Below are 21,483 nucleotides of genomic sequence, written 5' to 3'. Positions count from 1 at the left end.
AATCAGTGAGCCCAGTCAGTAAGCAGTAATGATATGCTGTAACCTCTGGCAACCAATCGCAATCGCTGCCTAAGCTGATACAGTAAACCGATTTTAAGTCTAGCTGCTATTTATTGTATGTCTCAGAGAAGGTGGAGAGCGAAATTGCATGGGGGAGGGGGGCCCCCAAGAAAATTTTTGCCCCGGGTCCAATCAATATTAAAGACAGCCCGAGATGCGCCGATACCAAGCATTTGCGCGAGTATTGGTACTCGCCCAAATGCTCCCAATACTGAAGCCGATACTTCTTGGGGCTTCTTTTCCCAGTGTTTCTCTGGGTAGAGCGGCCCATTAAAATGAATGAGCTGCCTCACCAGGCAAATGCGGCCGCACAACTTGTGAACCAAGCCTTAAAAGATAAAATAATAAAACCAGTTTTTGCTGCAATCTTCCATTTTTAAACCAGAGATTTTCCCTGTAGTACTTCTTTTTTTTTTTAATGCCACTAGGTGTCCTCAATCTGATGGCTAGCATCATTCAAAAACCTACTTCCTCTGAGCCCAGGTCATCCTGATCCTGCCCCTAACCTGTGACTGGACAGTGGAAGGAGAAGCAGCCCAGTGATGAGGTCATCTCTCGGTCACTCTGCTCTCTCTCCCCCTTGTGCTACATTACCAATTGCGTTGGGAGTGTCATTGAAAATGAATGGCGCCACAATACACTGTGTGTAAGAGGATAGTGTGAATGGGCCAAAAATGTTTTAAAATAATCCCCTTTTTTTTTGCGTCCTGTTTAAAATTTTCATTGCTAAAGCTTAATAGAACATAAATATGTGCAGAATTAAAAAAAAATGTTTTGTTTTGGATCGATTTGTTAAGTTACTAATTTAGTTATGTTGCATTCCTAATGAAATTGGTTTAGTTTCGTTTTGTTTTGTTTATTACTTTTCACAAGATTCACATTTTTCCAATGGATTGGAATTATTCAAATTTAATTTTAATTGAACATTTCGAATTTCTCCAAATTCATTGTGCAGAATATCTGGTTGGTTCTATTCTATTTGAAATTCCAATTTCGCAAGATGGCTATATTCTTTCTATTCTATTCTAGATTTTCTATCTGTCCCCTGCAGACCTTCCGCCCTTGGAGACCGAACTGGATTGGCTTCAAAAAAGGTATGTATAGTGATTTCTTCTTTACAGGGCTAGATAGGTTAGTGTTAGATCGTGGATGTCTGTAGATGCCGGGATTTTAGTTTTAGGGTGGACTTACACTTTAATGATTCTTAGCCCTTGTACACACGGTCGAACATTCCGACAACCAAATCCGACGGATTTTGTCCGAAACTGTTGCATACACACAGTCGGACAAAGTTGTCAGAAAATCTGATCGTACGTAACGTGATGACATTATTTCGTTAGGACGGGACTACGTTCAGGCTAGTAGCTAATAGCTTTGATGTAGGAATTTGATCTGAGCATGCGTGGCACTTTGTCCGATCGGAATTCTCTACACATGATCGGACAAAGTCCGATCGGATCATGTTGTCGGAAAATTTTATAGCCCAGCTGGAAAACTTGGTCTGTCGGATACTCCGACGGAAACAGTCCGATGGAGCCCACACACTGTCGGGTTATCTGACAACACGGTCCTATCGGACATTGTCCATCGGAATGTCAGACCGTGTGTACAAGGGCTTATTCTGAATGGTCTAAGGTTATCAGTGGTTTACCCCAAGGTTCAGTGCTGGAACCCATACTTTATAAATGATATTGGGTCTGGCATTTCAGTCTTTGCAGGTGACACCAAGCTATGCGGTGGAATAATGTCCTTCCAGGATGTCTCCAATTTACAAGCCGACCTCAATGCACTGTTCAATTGGACATCTATGTGACAAATGAGGTTTAATGTTGATAAATGTAAAGTTCTGCACTTAGGGGCTAAGAATATGCATGCATCATACATACTGGGGGGGGGGGGTACAACTGGGGGGGGGATCCGTAGTGGAGAAGGATCTGGGGGTTTTGGTAGATCATAAGCTCAATAATAACATGCAATGCCAAGCTGTGGTTTCCAAAGTGAGTAAAGTCCTTTCTTGTATAAGAGAGATATGGACTCCAGAGAGAGAGAGATATCATCTGTACAAATCATTAGTGAGACCTCATCTGGGATATGCAGTTCAGTTTTGGGCACCAGTTCTCAAAAAGGATATCGGGGAACAGGAGAAAGTGCAGCGAAGGGCAACCAAACTGATAAGAGGCATGGAGGAGCTCAGCTATGAGGAAAGATTATAGGAACTGAATTTATTCTCTCTGGAGAAGAGGAGATTAAGGGGGGATATGATCACCATGTATAAATATATACAGTAAGGGGGGATATGATCTCCATGTATAAATACTGTACAGGAAGCCAAGGTTGGGTCCTGCTATATAGCACCAGTACTTGGGTTGTGGTCCATTTAAGGGAGTTGCGGTAGTGTTCAGGGGGTCAACAAGAATGGGTGAGGGATTACGGGATTAGAGTCAATCAGGAGAGGACTGACTCACAGTCCTCTTTAACTTAATAGAGAGTTATTTGGGACCCGGAATTTGGGAGGTTCCGAAGTGATATTTGGGTGGGAAAGATCCTCCACCCCTGACCACAGGGATTCAGCACACAGGGGGTTAACTGCCTCCAGGAAACAGCTCATAAAAGACAGGAAGTAGTGAAGAGGTGGTGGTGGTGAGGAGTAGGTGATTACACCTGTCTGATGAGCTGTGTTTCTGTTTGGAGGCTGTTAAAGATTCGATAAGGACTTTCAAAACTCTGGGGCGAAGAGCCGGACACAGAACTGTATGTGTCTTTCCTTTAATTTGCTTTATGCTGAAAATAAGCGGTCTTTGTTTTATATTTTTGACCTGTGTGCTGAAGAAAGCCTTATTTTGATTTGCTTACAAATAAAAGCCTTTCTGTTTCAAGTTTAAACGGTTTATGCACTTAATCCCGTGGAGCTATTATCCCCAAACTTTACAACTGGTGGAGAATGCGGGCAAAAGTGCACTTGCAGCAGCAAAAACAGTTTAAAACTAAAAACTGACATTTAAAGAGACAGTGTACAAATGGCATGTCTTGGGTGAAGTCAGCTCAGACGCTGAAAGCAGCAGGTACAGACATGGAGGAGGTCATCAGGGCTTTGGCACAAGCCACAGTGACCCAGCAGCAAGCTTCAGCATATGCAAACCGTCGCCATGAGGAAGCGATGGCTCAGCAGCAGCGGGCCCTGGCACAGGCTATAGCGGCACAGCAGGAAAGCATACGGTTGCTAGCCGACCAGTTTCCTGGTCAGCAGGAGTCCACTCAAGCACAGGTGGCTGCCTTGCAGGAAGCAGTACAGCGGCTGGCTCAGGGACAAGAACAAACGGTCATCGCAGCTGGCAACCAAGTGTCTGTGAGGGCCAGCCATTTCTTACAAAAACTGACACCTAGTGATGATGTAGAGGCCTGAGCACATCAATGACTATGAGCGTCTGAAGGCAGAGATCCTGGCCAGCCTAGGAGTGACCACAGCCGCCCGGGCTCAGAGGGTGCATCACTGGCGGTACAAACCTGACCAACCACCCAAGTCCCAAATGCACGAACTGGTACAGCTGGTTAAAAAATGGCTGCAGCCAGAAAAGCTGTCAGGCCCACAAATGGTGGAACGGGTGGTGATGGACTGGTACCTGCAGTCCCTGCCAGATGACCTACAGCACTGGGTAAGCCATGGAGACCCTGCAACCGCTGACCAGCTGGTTGAGTTGGTTGAAAGGAACACCATGGGGGAGGACCTGCTTGGGCCTACCAAGCATCGGGAACCCACACCAAGGGCAACCAGACTGGCCACAGCACCTAGGAGAGAAGCCCTGCCATACGTTGGAACTCGCAAACCTGCATCGTCTTCTGCAGAACCTCGAAGGTTGGTTCCTGTCCCAAGAAAGGGAGACCTACAGGCACAATGCCCACTTCAAGAGGAGCCTATGGATAGCGGGACTGGCCAGAGAAGCTCCTTCTATGTGCAAAGAGTGTGCCCCACTCAACTTGATCCGATTGCGAACAGTTTGAGTGTGAAGTGTGGGTGAACCACCTTCCTGCCAGAGTGCTACTGGACTCCAGTAGCATGTTAACACTTGTACATGCCAGGGTGATTGGGAGCCTCAGCCCAGTAAGTAAGACTCTAAGCGTAGTGTGTATCCATGGGGACACCAGGGAATACCCCTGGTCCCGGTGACTGTTTCTTATGACCGTACCTCAGTGACACAAGAGGTTGGGGTGGTAAGAAGTTTAATACATGACATCATAGTGGGGCGGGACTGTCCACTATTTATCGAGCTGTGGAACCAGGTACAGATGGGGCTGCCAGGACAGCCAGGAGAACTGGGGACACAACCTGGAAGGGACAGAGTCAGAGGGGTGCGGACCTGAAACCCCCACAGCACACCCCTCTAATATCGAAATACCCTACACTGATAATGAAATTGCAGAGAATGTTAATTTGGATGATAATGTTTGTTTCAGGTCTCAAAACCGAGTTGACCAATGGGGGGGGAGTCTTCCCATTACAGGTTATGCTGGAGGAGGATGACGAGGAGCTTTCCCCGTTGCAGTCCCCGGTTGAGGAAGGTGAAGGGGAAACATCCTCAAAGCCAGTTCAGCCAGACCTGGATGTATCCAGTGGTACATTTGGCACCACCCAATTGCAGGATCCTAAGTTGGTCAATGCTTGAGAGCAGGTTTCTGTTGTTGATAGGGTCTCACAAATACCAGGGGCAGATCAGAGGTTTCCTCATTTTGCGTTGAAAGGAGACTTGGTTTATCGAGTGGCTGAAAGCCGGGGGGAAACTGTACAGCAGTTGCTGGTTCCCCAACCGTATAGGCGGATGCTACTTGATCTAGCCCACAACGACGCACTGGGAGGACACTTGGAGGGCAGAGAAAACAGAGGCCAGGATAACTGACCGCTTTTATTGGCCAGGGGTGAAGGCCGAGGTTAAAAGATATTGTGCATCTTGTCCCATTTGCCAGTTAAACGCTCCAGTGCCCCACTATAGAAGCCCTCTGGTACCCTTGCCAATTACTGAGGTTCCATTCGAGTGGATCGCTATGGATCTTGTGGGACCCCTGGCAAAGTCGTCAAATGGGCACCAATATATATTAGTCACCCCAGACTACGCAACCAGGTATCCAGAAGCAGTTCCTTTGAGGAAAACTTCCTCTAAGGCCATTTCCTGGGAATTATTTCAAATGTTTTCATGAACTGGGTTCCCCAAAGAGATAGTGACGGACCAGGGCACCCCTTTTATGGTGATGATGGACTATTTCAGATTAAGCAGTTGCGGACATCAGTCTATCACCAGCAGACCAATGGCCTAGTTGAGAGGTTTAATAAAACTATAAAGTCCATGTTAAAAAGAGTGGTTCAGAAAGACGGGAAGGATTGGGATGTGTTACTCCCTGCCCTCTTGTTTGCCATCCGGAAGGTTTCCACAAGCGTCCACAGGCTTCTCACCATTTGAGCTAGTATATGGACGAAGGCCCTGGAGGTTGCTCGATCTAGTAAAGGAAACGTGGGAAAGTGAGTCCTCATCACACAAAACTGTGGTAGAGCATATCGCTCAAATGCGAGAGAGGGTGGCTAAAGTGATGCCGCTGGTGAGGGAGCACATGCAGAAGGCTCAAGATGCCCAAAGAAGGGTGTATAACCGGTCGGCTAAAATTAGACAGTTTCAAGTAGGGGACCAGGTGGCTGTCCCAATACCCACAGTGGAGAGCAAGTTCTTGTTCAAGTGGCAAAGTCCGTTTGAGGTAGTAGAAAAAGTGGGTGAGGTGAACTACAAGGTACACAAGCCAGGGAAAAGAAAACCATACCAGATCTATCACGTAAATGTGTTGAAACCCTGGAGAGACAGAGAACAGATGGGGATATGATCACCATGTATAAATACATAAGGGGGGGGATATGATCTCCATGTATAAATACATAAGGGGAGATATGACCACCATCTATAAATACATAAGGGGAGATATGATCAACATGTATAAATACATAAGGGGAGATATGATCAACATGTATAAATACATAAGGGGAGATATGATCACCATGTATAAATACATAAGGGGAGATATGATCACCATGTATAAATACATAAGGGGAGATATGACCACCATCTATAAATACATAAGGGGAGATATGATCAACATGTATAAATACATAAGGGGAGATATGATCACCATGTATAAATACATAAGGGGGATATGACCACCATGTATAAATACATAAGGGGAGATATGATCACCATGTATAAATACATAAGGGGAGATATGACCACCATCTATAAATACATAAGGGGAGATATGATCAACATGTATAAATACATAAGGGGAAATATGATCACCATGTATAAATACATAAGGGGGATATGACCACCATGTATAAATACATAAGGGGAGATATGATCACCATGTATAAATACATAAGGGGAGATATGATCACCATGTATAAATACATAAGGGGGGATATGATCGCCATGTATAAATACATAAGGGGGATATGACCACCATGTATAAATACATAAGGGGAGATATGATCGCCATGTATAAATACATAAGGGGGGATATGATCACCATGTATAAATACATAAGGGGAGATATGATCACCATGTATAAATACATAAGGGGGGATATGATCGCCATGTATAAATACATAAGGGGGATATGATCTCCATGTATAAATACATAAGGGGGGATATTATCGCCATGTATAAATACATAAGGGGGGATATGATCGCCATGTATAAATACATAAGGGGGGATATGATCTCCATGTATAAATACATAAGGGGGGATATGATCACCATGTATAAATACATAAGGGGGATATGACCACCATGTATAAATACATAAGGGGGATATGACCACCATGTATAAATACATAAGGGGGGATATGATCACCATGTATAAATACATAAGGGGGATATGATCACCATGTATAAATACATAAGGGGAGATATGACCACCATGTATAAATACATAAGGGGGGATATGATTGCCATGTATAAATACATAAGGGGGATATGATCTCCATGTATAAATACATAAGGGGGGATATGATCGCCATGTATAAATACATAAGGGGGGATATGATCTCCATGTATAAATACATAAGGGGGGATACGATCGCCATGTATAAATACATAAGGGGGATACGATCGCCATGTATAAATACATAAGGGGAGATATGACCACCATGTATAAATACATAAGGGGGGATATGATTGCCATGTATAAATACATAAGGGGGATATGATCTCCATGTATAAATACATAAGGGGGGATATGATCGACATGTAAAAATACATAAGGGGGGATATGATCTCCATGTATAAATACATAAGGGGGGATACGATCGCCATGTATAAATACATAAGGGGGGATACGATCGCCATGTATAAATACATAAGGGGGGATATGATCTCCATGTATAAATACATAAGGGGGGATATGATCGCCATGTATAAATACATAAGGGGGGATACGATCGCCATGTATAAATACATAAGGGGAGATATGATCTCCATGTATAAATACATAAGGGGGGATATGATCTCCATGTATAAATACATAAGGGGGGATATGATCTCCATGTATAAATACATAAAGGGGGATATGATCGCCATGTATAAATACATAAGGGGGAATATGATCGCCATGCATAAATACATAAGGGGGATATGATCGCCATGTATAAATACTTAAGGGGGATATGATCTACATGTATAAATACATAAGAGGGGGATATAGTGAGCTTTGTGTTGAGTTATTCACTTTAGAGTCATCACAGAGGACAAGGGGACACTCTTTACGTCTAGAGGAAAGGCAATTTAATATTCAAATACGGAAAGGTTTCTTCACAGTAAGAGCTGTGAAAATGTGGAATAGATTCCCTCCAGAGGTGGTTCTGGCCAGCTCAGTAGATTGCTTTAACCGCATGCTGACCAGCCACCGCAGTTATACTGCGGCAACATGGCTCAGCTGCGTGAATCGCCCTCATGGTACGTCGGTACCATAGACAACCACTAGGGGGCATGCGAGCGCCCCCGTGCCAATGTGAGTGCCGCCAGCCTTCCGTGATCGCTCAGGCCACACGGAGAAGCCGAGAGTATGAACAGACCATCTGTTATCTTCCCTGCACAGTCCCCTCCCCCTTCAGTTAGAACACACACTAGGACACACTTAACCCCTTCACCGCCCCCTAGTGTTAACCTCTTCACTGCCAGTGACATTTTTACAGTAATCAATGCATTTTTAATCTCACTGATCGCTGTATTAATGCCAATGCTCCCAAAAATGTGTCAGAATTGTCCAACGTGTCCGCCATAATGTCGCAGATCGCCGTCATTACTAGTAAAAAAAAAAAAACCGCAAACCAATCAATATACGCTTATTGCGATTTTTTTTTTTGTTCAAAAATATGTAGAAGAATATGTATCGTCCTAAACTGAGGGGGAAAAAATTATATTTTTTTGGGGGATATTTATTATAACAAAAAGTAAAAAATAATGTTTTTTTTTCCAAACTTACGTTTTTTTTTTTGTTTGTTTATAGCTCAAAAAATGAAAACGCAGAGGTGATCAAATACCACCAAAAGAAAGCTCTACATGATTGGGTATTCAAAGTGAACGCAGCTTCACCTTTATTGATTAGGCTCAGTGGGCATTCAGCTTCTCTACTGCTTTAGCCAACCGCTCCCCATTGCAATGCTAGTGAGTTCCAGGTGGGGCCCCTTTCAGAGTCTGGGCCCCTGGGGTCATTGTCACCTTTCCACCCCCTTCCCCCATTGCCAGGTCTGTTGGTGGGAACTTTACCTGAATAATTCTAAATGAACAGATTGGAGAAAAGAATTTTAATAAAGCGATCTTTTTAACACACAATGCACAAAAAGCTTTCAGTCATAGCAAACACCTTAGGCATCCTCGGCCTCAGCGCTGGAAGAGCCATCTCCAGATCCAGCTCCAGATCTATGGCCTCCTCTTCCACCTCGTCTGATACCCCCACCACGTCTGATGCCCCCACATCGTCTGCTGCCCCCACCTCGTCTGCTGCCCCCACGTCCGCCACCGCCTCGACCACTTCGTGATCTCCTTACTCTTGAGTGCTGAAAAATAAAATGAAGGTTTAATTAGGAGTTAATTCAAATATTTAGGGTTAATTTAAAATTTAAAGACGAGGACCAACTTTTCTAGACCGTGTTTAAAAAAAAAATGTCTCAGCCCGCAGCAATCCCCTTCTATCCGTAGCTCTCTGCTGCAGTACCTCGGCTTCGCCACTAGATGCCCTCAGTCTTCTAGGTGGAGTTGTGCTCAGCATCACTCAGCCCGGGAGGAAGAACTAAGGAAATACTGTGAGTGTAAGGTGTCATGGGCCCGCCCCCTGGAGAAGCATTAACATGGTGCACTTCATTCACAGTGTACCAGTGCTGGGACGGGGGGAAGGGGTGCTCTTGACATTATTGAGGACCACCCTGTAGTTAGGTGCAGTTGGCCAGTCTACCACTAGGTGGTTCTGTGCCAGCACAGTGTCTGTTTACAGCAGTGTCATCAGGTGCAGTGCCAGGAGAAGATCAAATTGCATTCCCCCATCCCTCATTATGTGCAAGCTTATGAGAAGAGGGGGAAGAGAGAGCACAGCCCGCACCGCCTTCCGGCTCACTCCTCCTCTCCTTGGCGCCTCCAGTGCTGGTCTGACAGAAGTAGCAATGTCGCTGTCACTACTCCTCAAAAGGTGTAACTAGAACCTTCAGGGCCCTGCTGCAAGAAGTGAAAGGCCCGACCGGGGCCCTTCCTACTGATCCCGGGGCCCTTTACTCCCATCATGGGACCCTGTCACGTACCTGATGGTGGAGTCTGATATGCAGCGGACTGCCTCTCTTAAACCTCAACTGGGGGGCCTCAAGTCAGAGCAGACAGGGAGCGCAGGAGTGCAGAGTCGCACGAGTGCCTGATTGGTCGCAGACCGTGGAATCCAAAGCAGATGTAGGAGGAGCTGTAGCTCAGCAGGATTCTCCAGACAGAAGAGAGGGATGGTATAGGCAGGCCGGGTCATACACTGGCGGACACGTCAGGAGCAGATGCGAAGGCAGAAGAATAGTCAGGATACAGGCCGGGTCAGTGATGGGCTGGCAGCGAGGTAGCAGAAAGAGCAGGCAGGTGCGGTGGTCAGACAAGCCGGGTCGGGTGCAGGTGGATAGCAGGAATCGTCAGAGGCAAGCTGGGTCGGGTAACAGGAACAGGTATCAAGATGCAGGTAACAGGAACATACGGGAACGCTGTAGGGCAGACAGCATCGAGTCTGTGCACTGGCACAGTTTAAATAGCCTGTTGGGTGCCAAATGCGCACATTTGACAGGTTGTCTTGGATTCTCATCCTGAATACTGGCATGCCCTTCCCGACTATGCGAAAGTGTGCACGCATATTCGTGCGTGCACACACCTGCACTTACAGGCCAGCGCAGATGCACCGGAGGTGTTCTGACAGGGGCTGAGGTCACAGGTCGTAGTCTTCGGCCGCCACCTTGGGTACTGGCTAGCCCTTCCTGACAGACCCTTTATTACAGTCACACAGCGAGCCACCTTCCTGCCGTCCTGGGGATCCCCCCAAGGTGGCGGAACACCAGAGCCCAGTCACAAGTGTGACCTTTGTGACCCTGGTAGTTCCACCACTGGTGTCAGTGTTTTTATTTTTTTTAACCATTTCATTTTTATTTATTTTTTACAATTTTATTTTTTGCATATTTTTTAAGACCCCCGTTGGTGGGCTTAGGGAAATATTATGGGTCTAAACAGACCCCTGATGTCTCCCTTTCGAGACAGAGAAAGACACTGAGGACAGATATATGTCAGGACCTGGACTTGAACCTGGGACCTCGGCTGTGTCTGGCAATGAATCTTCTCTCTGAGCTATCTGAGATGCTGGACCATTTCCAGCCTGTATCTCGCTCCCGTCTTCTCTGCTGCTTATATTTACTACTGCTCGTTATCGACCCTTGGCTTGTTCCACGACTATGCTTCTGCCTGATCCCAATCTGCAACAACTCGTTACCGACCTTTTGGCTTGCTTACTGACCACGCTTCTGTTTTATCCTTACCTGCTCATCCGCTACTGAACCCCGGCTTGCTCACCTCCTGGTGGGGCGATCCTGAGGACCGCGACCTGGTACTAACACGCAGCTAAATCCATCTCTACCATCTGGAGCTCTGGTGAAAACCGGTTAGTACTTAGACTCCGCACCTCAGGTGAGCCTGTGTCTTCTGCCAGGGTGACGGCCTGTGTTCCTATCCTGCTGGTTAGTGGTAATCCTGCAACTGCTATAGCAATTGGTCTTCGAGCCTGACCCCTGATCGTGACAATATATCAATCCTTTTCTCTGCAGCCTCAGCTGCACAGAATGAATGAACAGGAAGAGCTCTGTACAGAGCTTCTCATTGATTCATAAATTGAGGCATAGTCAACACAGTTTACTATGCTCCAGCTATAAAAAGAAGATAAAAATCAAACTGACTTTATGCATTAAGACAAGGAATGGGCCAGTAAATGACACATTTACCAGCCCCTTCCCCACTCTCCATCCTAACACATCCCCTGCAGGAGGTGGAAACCAGCAGTGCTGCAGGGGGCGAGGAAGGGGGGGTTAAACCACACAAGGGCCCGGGACAGCAGGACAGGGATTGGGAGGCATCAGGGGTGACACGTGGAGGAACTGATGCCTTCAATTTCCCTCCTTCAGTCACTGAATGTCTGTGGAAGGCAGAGGAGGAGAAGCGGGCATTCAGCAGCTGCATTGAGGGATCAGTTCCTCTACAGGCCCCCCGCTGTCCATCTATTCAGGAGCAGGGGGTCGGGTTGCAATGATGACCACTGTGACCCCTGTAGGTACGCCCCTTGTTGTGATGAACCTGGAATGTATTTAGTTGATTCAACCCAAATGCTCAGTTGGGCTTTCAGCAATGGAGACAGCTATTATCACACATAAGAAGACGGATCTCACGTACTTCTCGATGGCCGTCTTGGCTCTGGCAGGTCACCACAACGATGTTCCGGTCATCCTCCTCGAAGTATGATGTACACAACTTCACAACCTGGCACAACACAGAATGACATGTTACCAGCTGGGAATAAGAACTGCTAGGAGTCCCAATTTACAAAATATCATTATTCAGAGGGATTCAGAAGAAATTCGATTTTTGCATGACTAGTTTGAGAAAACCCAACCATAAAATAATCATTTCCAACTAGTATGCATTTTCTGAAAGCAAAGACCCAGGAGAATAAAATGGTGGTAGTTACAATTTTAAATACACAGCAAAGGTAATTTTAGGGTACATAAATACAACACATTACCCAATTCTTGTTAAAATATGATTGATGAGGTTGCGCTGAGTAAATAGATACCAAACATGTGAAGCCTTAACCTCCTTAATGCCGGCGCCTCCCAGCCCTTTAACTACTTACGGACCGCCTCACGCTGATGTACATCGGCAGAATGGCACGGCTGGGCACAAGCACGTACCTGTACGTTGCTCTTTAAGTGCCCAGCTGTGGGTTGGGAGCGCTCCGTCGGCGACGCGCTTCCGACCCGGTCCAGAGCTCCGTGACCGCGGGACCAACGGACCAGATCGCCGCTAGTGTCCCGTGATCGGTTCACAGAGCTGAAGAACGAGGAGAGGTCTGTGTAAACAAACCTCTGCCCGTGCTTCCTTGTGTGGCTGTCACCGATCGTCTCTTCCCTTTTATAGGGACAGACGATCAGTGATGTCACATGCCAGGCCACGCCCCCTACAATAAAAAAACACATAACGTCATACATAACACCTACACTGCCCCCTAGTGGTTAACTCCTTCACTGCCAGTGTCATTTACACAGGAATCAGTGCATTTAAATAGCACTGATTGCTGTATAAATGACAGTTGTCCCAAAAATGTGCAAAAAAATTTCGATGTGTCCGCCATAATGTCGCAGTCACAATAAAAATCACTGATCGCCGCCATTACTAGTAAAAAAATAAATAAATAAATAAAACTATACCCTTTTTTGTAAACGCTATAACTTTTCCACAAACCAATAATCGCTAATTGCGATTTTTTTTACCAAAAATATGTAGAAGAATATGTATTGGCCTAAACTGAGGGAAACATTTTTTTTTATATATTTTTTGGGGATATTTATTATAGCAAAAAGTAAAAAATAATGCATTTTTTTCAAAATTGTCACTCTATTTTTGTTTATAGCGCAAAAAATAAAAATGCAGAGGTGATCAAATACCACCAAAAGAAATCTCTTTTTGTAGGAAAAAAAAGGACGTCAATTTTGTTTGGGAGCCACGTCACACGACCGCGCAATTGTCAGTTAAAGCGACACAGCGCTGAATCGCAAAAAGGGGCCTGATCCTTTGGCTGCAAATTGGTCCGGGGCTGAAGTGGTTAAGAGGTTCCTGATGCTGAGAGGTCGGGGCAGGGTTTTCTGATAACGCGAGCGTCGTGATTGGCTGTCGCAAGTGGTCACATGATCAGAAAGCTCCCGATCGCGAGTAGACATCGGGAGCTTTCTGTTAGCCGCAGGTAACTGTGACGGGAGCGTGCAAGGTGCGCACTATAGGCACAGCTCTTTTTAAAAACTGGTACGCATATATTCGGCCTCTCGCCATTAAGGCCCATCCCACCCCCCCACCCCCTCCCCCCCCACCGAAACTGGACTTTTTTCCCCTTTTTTTTTTTCTTTCTTTCATTTTATTTTTATTTTTATGTGCTGCACTTACCTTTGTTTTTATTGATTATCCCTATCCCTATATGTGATTGCCTATAGTGTTCAGCTTGTATTTCTCACGTTCTTTTATTGTGTTTTTGTCTTTTTGTTTTTTATATATCGTGCATGTTGGCGTGCACTAAAATGCAGGCTTAGCTGCAAATATAAAATAATGGCACCACTGCGTGTCTGCTGCAGAGGCTGCCACCAAGTTAAGTTCACACGCTTACATTTCTTGCACTTAAAAAAAAAAAATACACTGAATGATGCGTTATTCATTACAGAGCAACATTCATGTGCGTCTTTTATGTCTGCCTGGAGATCTGCTTTCATCCGTAGCACCCCAAACCTAATGCTGAGTTCAACCTTTTAAAAAGAGATCCGGTCACTTACTCCGCCCTCCTTGAATGCGCAGTCATCGGTCGGCACGTTGTCACTCTTCTGGCACATGGTTTCTTGTATCGGGAAGGAAAGTTGATGAAAGCGAGATTTCTCATCCTGAAAATTAAGAATTAAAGTGGATGAAAAGTTTTTTTTTTCCATGTAGAAAATTCACTAGAAAGTAAAGAGATTTTCAGTTTAGTGTGGAGATTTATGAGATCCTTCTATTAGATAATATATGAGGGGGATGTCCCCCAATTCCCACCACAGCGTCCTTGTTCAATGGTGAATCTACATAGTCATTCTGCAATACCAAACCTGACCAGTAGGTGGCACTGCAGGTGGCCTTGTTTGGAAGTTAGGCTAATGATTCCATTGAAATGTGCTGCAGGATGTGACAGTTATAGGGGAGGCGGATGGGGAGCGGAGGATAACAACAGCAGTTTCGGGTATTACAGGGAAGGAGGTTCTCACATTGATAAAGGATGTCTTTTGAAAGTGAAAATACCCCCCCCCCAACCAGATCAGCTCCTCCACCTGTGAACCCCCCCAACCAGATCACCTCCTCCACCTGTGAACCCCCCCAACCAGATCAGCTCCTCCACCTGTGCACCCCCCCAACCAGATCAGCTCCTCCACCTGTGCACCCCCCCAACCAGATCAGCTCCTCCACCTGTGCACCCCCCCAACCAGCTCAGCTCCTCCACCTGTGCACCCCCACAACCAGATCAGCTCCTCCACCTGTGCACCCCCCCAACCAGCTCAGCTCCTCCACCTGTGCACCCCCACAACAAAATCAGCTCCTCCACCTGTACACCCCCCCCCACACCAGATCAGCTCCCCCACCTGTGCACCCCCCCCCCCCAACTAGATCAGCTCCTCCACCTGTGCACCCCCCAACCAGATCAGCTCCTCCACCTGTGCAACCCCCCAACCAGATCAGCTCCCTCACCTGTGCACCCCCAACCAGATCAGCTCCTCCACCTGTGCACCCCCCACACCAGATCAGCTGCCTCACCTGTGCACCCCCCAACCAGAACAGCTCCTCCACCTGTGCACTCCCCCCCCCCAACCAGATCAGCTATTCCATCTGTGCACCCCCCAACCAGATCAGCTCCTCCATCTGTGCACCCCCCAACCAGATCAGCTCCTCCACCTGTGCACCACCCATGGGGGCAGACTCCAGAGCAAATTTTTCACTTTTGCTACAAGCCAGTTTATTGAGCAATAACTTTGTCAATTCTTACAAAAGCTTTATTTTGTTAATATTATCTTGAAAAAAAAATGCAACAATAAAAAACATGAATTTATTAGGGCTGATGAGGATAAACGAAGGGTTAATAAGAAGTTCAACAGGAATAAATGATAGATAGACAGACAGATAGATAGATAGACAGACAGACAGACAGACAGACAGACAGACAGACAGACAGATAGATAGATAGATAGATAGATAGATAGATAGATAGATAGATAGATAGATAGATAGATAGATAGATAGATAGATAGATAGATAGATAGAGGCTGTCAGGTTGCTATAACTGACATCATATACATATTGAGGCTCATTCCTTTGATCTCCAGATGAATGAAACAAAGTAGATACAAAAGTGATCTAAAACCTGTCTGATCAATGTTTATAAACAATGTTACTTTGTATCTCTCTACTGTAGCTCCCATTTGATAAGTATTTATACTCAATGTTACTTTGTTTATACACATTAGTCCGATGGGAGATAAAGAGATACAATGTTACTTTGTTTGTCTCTATCTCCCGTCTGATCAATGTTTATAAACAATGTTACTTTGTATCTCTGTCTTTGAGGAATGTCTGTAAACACAGTGTTAACAGGGTTGTAAACCCCCAAGGTTTTTCACCTTTATGTATTCTATGCATAAAGGTGAAAAACCTTCTGTAGTGCACCAGCCCCCCAGAGCCCCACTTTTACTTACCCACACCTGATCGTTCCAGCGACGGGGAATGAGCACAGCAGCTCCAGCCACTGTGTCAGGTCCTCATTGGCTAGATTAATAGCAGCGGGAGCATTGCTGTGAATCAAATCAATCCAGAGACACTGGAGCTGTGTGCCCCCATAGATGCAGCTCTCCATGGGGGGGGGGGGGGCACTTGAGAAGAGGAGCACCACTGGGGCACCCCAGAAGAGGAGGATCAGGGCCCCTCTGTGCAAAACCCTTACGTATAACATGTTGGTTATTTTGAAAAAAAAAAAACCTAACCACCTTTACAACCCCTTTAGGCATTGTAATGATAGCATGATGATGTGCACCATTGTTTGCAATGAGGGAGCACTAAGTTTGCTGTCCATTCAGGGCCGGTACAAGGGGTGGGCATGAGGGACAGCTGCCCTGGGCGCAGTGGTTTATTGTAGGGATGGGGGGGGGGCACCATGTGGCAGTTGCCGACAGGAGTAGTGTGATAGCAACATCACTGTTAACCCTAAGGCCGCATACACACGGGCAGGTTGTCTGTCCAACTTAGTCCGCTGAACCGTGTTTCAGCGGACAATCCGCTCGTGTGTGGGCTTCAGCGGACTTTTTCAGCGGACAATCTGACGAACAAAGTCTTACGGAATTTCCGTAAGACAGTCCGTTCAAACTTGGTTTTGTCCGTCCAAACTTGGTTTCAGCGGACAGTCCGCTCGTGAGTAGGCAAGTTGGACGGACTAAGTATGGCGCATGCTCAGAAAGGGTTTACACGGCCGAAGGTTGCATTGCAGTGTATAGGACGTCGTTTTTCTAGTCCCGTCGTACGTGCTGTACACGTCATCACGCACGTTTTCAGCGGACTGTCTGCTCATCGTGTGTGGTCAAGTCCGTTCATTCAAATTTTGAACGGACTGTCTGTCGGATTGTCTGCCGAACTTAGTTGGGCAGACAATCCGCCCGTGTGTACACGGCCTTACTCTAAGGGAAGGGGGGGGGTGCAGTTTGGTATCTTTGCCCTGGGCACAGGATGACCTTCTCCCGGCACTGTGTCCATTATCTGGCACCTTTGAGAACTTTGTGCCGGTGCCGATGTTAATGCGATTTGCCGGTTCAGTTCATACACAATCAAAGCAGTAGGAGCTTAAATGTGCATTCCAGGAACAGATCTGTTTCATTTCCTGGTTTAAACCCAACTAGCTGTGGCATACGGAGGAGCGATCGAAAACGGGGAGAGAAAAATCCATATTCTTGCATCCATGTCTGAGAGCTGGAAGCACGGGAAGGACAAAGCACACGTCTTTTTTCACAACAGCACCGGGGCTTATTTACTACAGGTAAATCCACTGTGCACTGCAAGTTCACTTAAGCCGCGTACACACGTAGCCGTCTGTCCGACGTACTTAGTCTGACGGACTTCACGCCAGACTGTCCGTCGGACTTTCCGAACGGGCTACTTGCCAACACACCGCACTTTTTCAGCGGACTAATACGGCGTACTAAGTCCGCCATACTATCCGCCCTACTTTTGAAATGAACGGACTCGCCCACACACGCGGAGGAAAGTCCGCTCATTTCGAAGGAGACGTCGCTGGCCCCGCCGCCTGGTATGGACTTAAAGGGGAACCCCAACGCCGAAAAAAATCGGCGTGGGGGGTCCCCCCAGGTCCACATCAGACCCTTGTCCGAGCACGCTACCCGGCCGGCCAGGAAAGGGGGGACGAGCGAGCGCCCCCCCTCCTGAGCCGTACCAGGCCGCTTGCCCTCAACATGGGGGTGCCTTGGGGAAGTGACAACAACCCATGTGACATCAACTGAAGACCCCGCCCCTTGTCCCTATATAAGTCGCCGCGTGCCCGGTCCCCGTCATTGTGAGCGGAGGACTCGGCGAGGCAACATCTGAAGAAGAAGAAGAGAAGAACAGAAGAACGGAAGGCGGCGGCGGTGGCAGCGGCGGCGGCGACAGAAGACCGGGCCACCGCCTGTAAAAGAGCTAGAAGAAGGCGCGGTGGCCCGGCAGATGAACCGAAGAGGGGGACAAGACCCCCGAAGTCGGAAGAAGAGGCCGGCGGCGAGGAAGAAAGCCGGACTCCTCCGCTAGTAAAAGAGCTACAAGAAGATAGCGGAGGAGTCCCGGCGAGAAGACCCCCGAAGACGGAAGACCCCCGGAGCTGTGCAATAAACTATTTTATCTTGTGTGTTGTGTTTTTTTTTTTTTTGTATTTTTATTTTACAGGTGAATGGGTAGGGGTACATTGTACCCCATACTCATTCACATAGGGTGGGGGGCCGGTATCCGGGGGCTGTCGGGAAGAGGCCCTTGTCCTCATCAACATGGGGACAAGGTGCTTTGGGGTGGGGGGACCGCGCGGCCCCCCCCTCCACAAGGCACCCCCCATGTTGAGGGCACGCGGCCTGGTACGGCTCAGGAGGGGGGGGGGCGTTCGCTCGTCCCCCCCCTTTCCTGGCCGGCCGGGTAGCGTGCTTGGACAAGGGTCTGATGTGGACCTAGGGGGACCCCCACGCCGATTTTTTTCGGGGGTTGGGGTTCCCCTTAAAGTCCATACCAGGCGGCGGGGCCAGCGACGTCTCCTTCGCGGGCCCCGCCTACCTGGAGACCCGCTCAAAATGAGCAGACTTTTCTCCGGGCGGGAAAAGTCTGTTCATTTCAAAAGTACAGCGGACTGGCATACACACGGCCGGTTTGTCCGCCGAAATGCGAGTCCGGCGGGAAGATTGGAGTGTAAAACTACTTTCTAAGTCCATCGTACTTTCGGGTCAAAAAAGTATGCCGGAGGCTACACACGGGGGGATTGTTTGGCGGACTTCAGTTTGCCGGACTTTTCCACCCACTTGTTTGATCGTGTGTCCGCGGCATTAGAAGTGCCCTCGCTGTAGATCCGAGGGGGACATGCAACGAAAAGAAAAAAAAAAACCAGAATGTTTGCTTGTACGTGATTGGATGATAGAAATCAGCAGAGCTTCCCACAATTTCAGATCTTCCCCTCAAATCTACAGCGACTGCACTACAAAGTGCACTTGTAGTGCGCAGTGGATTTGCCTTCAGTAATTAACCCGCAGAGTGTCACCATCCAGTGCTTTTTTTTAACTGATTGCTGACCAGCCGCCACCGTAGCTATACATCGGCTCACGGGATTGGCATGGCATCCGCTGCACTGTGGGGGTGGCGATGCTCGCGGGCACGAGAGGCAGAACAGGGACGTGAGTTCCCAATAGATCATGATCGGGAGTTCCTAATTGCTAGGAACCACGACCTGTCACTTCCTCTAGGTCAGTCCCTTCCCCCTACAGTTAGAAACACACACTAGGGAACACAGTTAACTCCCTTGATCGCCCCCTAGTTTTAACCCTTTCCCTGCCTGTGACATTTACACAGTAATCAATGCATTTTTATAGCGCTGATCGCTGCATAAGTGCCAATGGTCCTAAAAATGTGTCAAAAGTGTCCAATGTGTCCGCCATAATGCCACAGTGACGATAAAAATCGCTGATTGCCGCCATTACTAGTAAAAAAAATAATAATAATAAAAATGCTTTAAATCTATCCCCTATTTTATAGACGCTATAACTTTTGCGCAAACCAATCAATATACGCTTATTGCAATTTTTTTAACCAAAAATATGTAGAAGAATACGTATCGGCCTAAACTGAAGAAAAATTTGCTTTAAAAAAAAAATGGGGATATTTATTATAGCAAAAAGAACAAAATATTGTTTTTTTTCAAAATTGTCGCTCTTTTTTGTTTATCGTGCAACAAATAAAAACCGCAGAGGTGAACAAATACCAGCAAAAGAAAGCTCTATTTGTGGGGGAAAAAAATACGCCAATTTTGTTTAGGTGCAATGTCGCACGACCGCGCAATTGTGAGATAAACCGATGCAGTGCCGAATCGCAAAAAATGGCCCGGTCATTCAGCAGCCAAATCTTCCAGGGCTGAAGTGGTTAATGTACGTAACTAGCGCGCACCAGATTACATTAATTGTTAAATAATTTATTTTTTTTTTTTTAACATAGTGGGTGTCTGTATGGTGTCCACAGGAGAGTAGCTGCTCGGTTTCTTTTTTTCCCCCCATGTTTTACTACTGTGATTGTGTTACATTGTATTACATAGCCCTGATGACTGACATGTGGAAAGTAGTGTGCAAAAGTGGTCTGGCAACAATGTAATATTGGGTTCTCAACTTGGGGTCCTCCAGCTGTTGCAGAACTACAAGTCCCATAAGGCATTGTAAGGCTGAACAAGTTCTAAGCATGACTCCCGAAGGCAGAGGCATGATGGGACTTGTAGTAGAGGGCCACAGGTTGATCCCCCATGGTCGTACCCCATCGCCATGACCTATTATATCTATACGTCCTCCAATCAAATTAGGATATAAAAGCGCAATAAAAACCCGTCCACTCACAGTGATGTATTCCGTGTCGTTCTCCAGGAGCCCATAGAGGACGTCTTCTCCAGAGACCTTGTTGTAGTAATCGGCGCTGTACAGCGCCATGACGGCGACGTCATCCTCGCTCCATTGTAATAACGGTAAGGCCATACTGCTGGCGGCCACCCCCATCAGGAACCAAAGAGTTGCAGAGAGCCCCATGTTGGACGAGTGACCCGTCTAGGAGGACTACTGGTAAAATCCGGGACTCCTCGCACTTTTATACCATTCACTGGCTCTTGTTGGAAAGGAATCATCAATTTCTAAGTAAAAAGGAGAAATCACAATGACGAAATGTCACCGATTGCAGTTTTGGTTTTTCCTAAGAAATCCAAATTTTGCAATCAAAAACCACAACCCTACTTCAGTATTGTACCGGGAACGTGTCCCGGACCGGCAGGAGGAATCCCTTTACCAGATGAAAACCTGGGAGTGTTTTGTAGAAGGATTAACCCCTTCAGTTCTCCTCCCTGTAATAGTTTAGTCATTACTGAAGATTAGGGATGAACTCATATTCGACTCAAATATTGCCTGTTCACTGAACAGTGAACAATTTGAGGTGTTCGCGGCAAATTCGAAAAGCCGCGGAACACCCTGTACAAGTCTATGGGAGAAATCTAAAGTACTCATTTTAACCACTTGAGATCCGCGCTATAGTAAAAAGACGTGTATAGCGCGGATCTCAATTTCCGGGACTACGTCTATTGACGTAGTCCCCTTTAAGAGTTCCCCGCGCGCTCCCGGGAGCGCGCATCGGGGAAAATCTGTGTTGGCCGTGTCCGCTGGACACAGCCAATCACAGATCGCTGTAAACGGCCAATCACAGCTGCCGTTTACAGCGCGATCGCCACCTCCAATGGGTGATGATCTCAAATGTAAACAAATGAGATCATCACCCATTGCCGAACGTGTCTCCT

The 21,483-nt window shown here is 46.8% G+C and overlaps 1 protein-coding gene across 1 annotated transcript; it reads right to left on the bottom strand.

The window, feature by feature from the left end:
* Positions 1–8,896: 8,896 nt before the first annotated feature.
* LOC143998415 (cathelin-related peptide SC5-like) lies at positions 8,897–20,796 on the bottom strand. Its single transcript, XM_077493968.1, has 4 exons — positions 20,543–20,796; positions 14,186–14,290; positions 12,042–12,128; positions 8,897–9,148 (listed from the first exon to the last, which is right to left on the bottom strand). Exons 1-4 carry the CDS (start codon positions 20,726–20,728, stop codon positions 8,957–8,959), a joined length of 570 nt encoding a protein of 189 aa, XP_077350094.1. The 5' UTR covers positions 20,729–20,796; the 3' UTR covers positions 8,897–8,956.
* Positions 20,797–21,483: the final 687 nt, after the last annotated feature.

Source organism: Lithobates pipiens, unplaced genomic scaffold, assembly GCF_037356315.1.
Source record: "Lithobates pipiens isolate NorthernLeopardFrog02 unplaced genomic scaffold, aLitPip1_a1.2 Scaffold_19, whole genome shotgun sequence".
Taxonomy (NCBI): Eukaryota; Metazoa; Chordata; class Amphibia; order Anura; family Ranidae; genus Lithobates; species Lithobates pipiens.
Note: the sequence above shows the minus strand (reverse complement) of the source record. Positions and strands in the feature narration are given on the sequence as shown.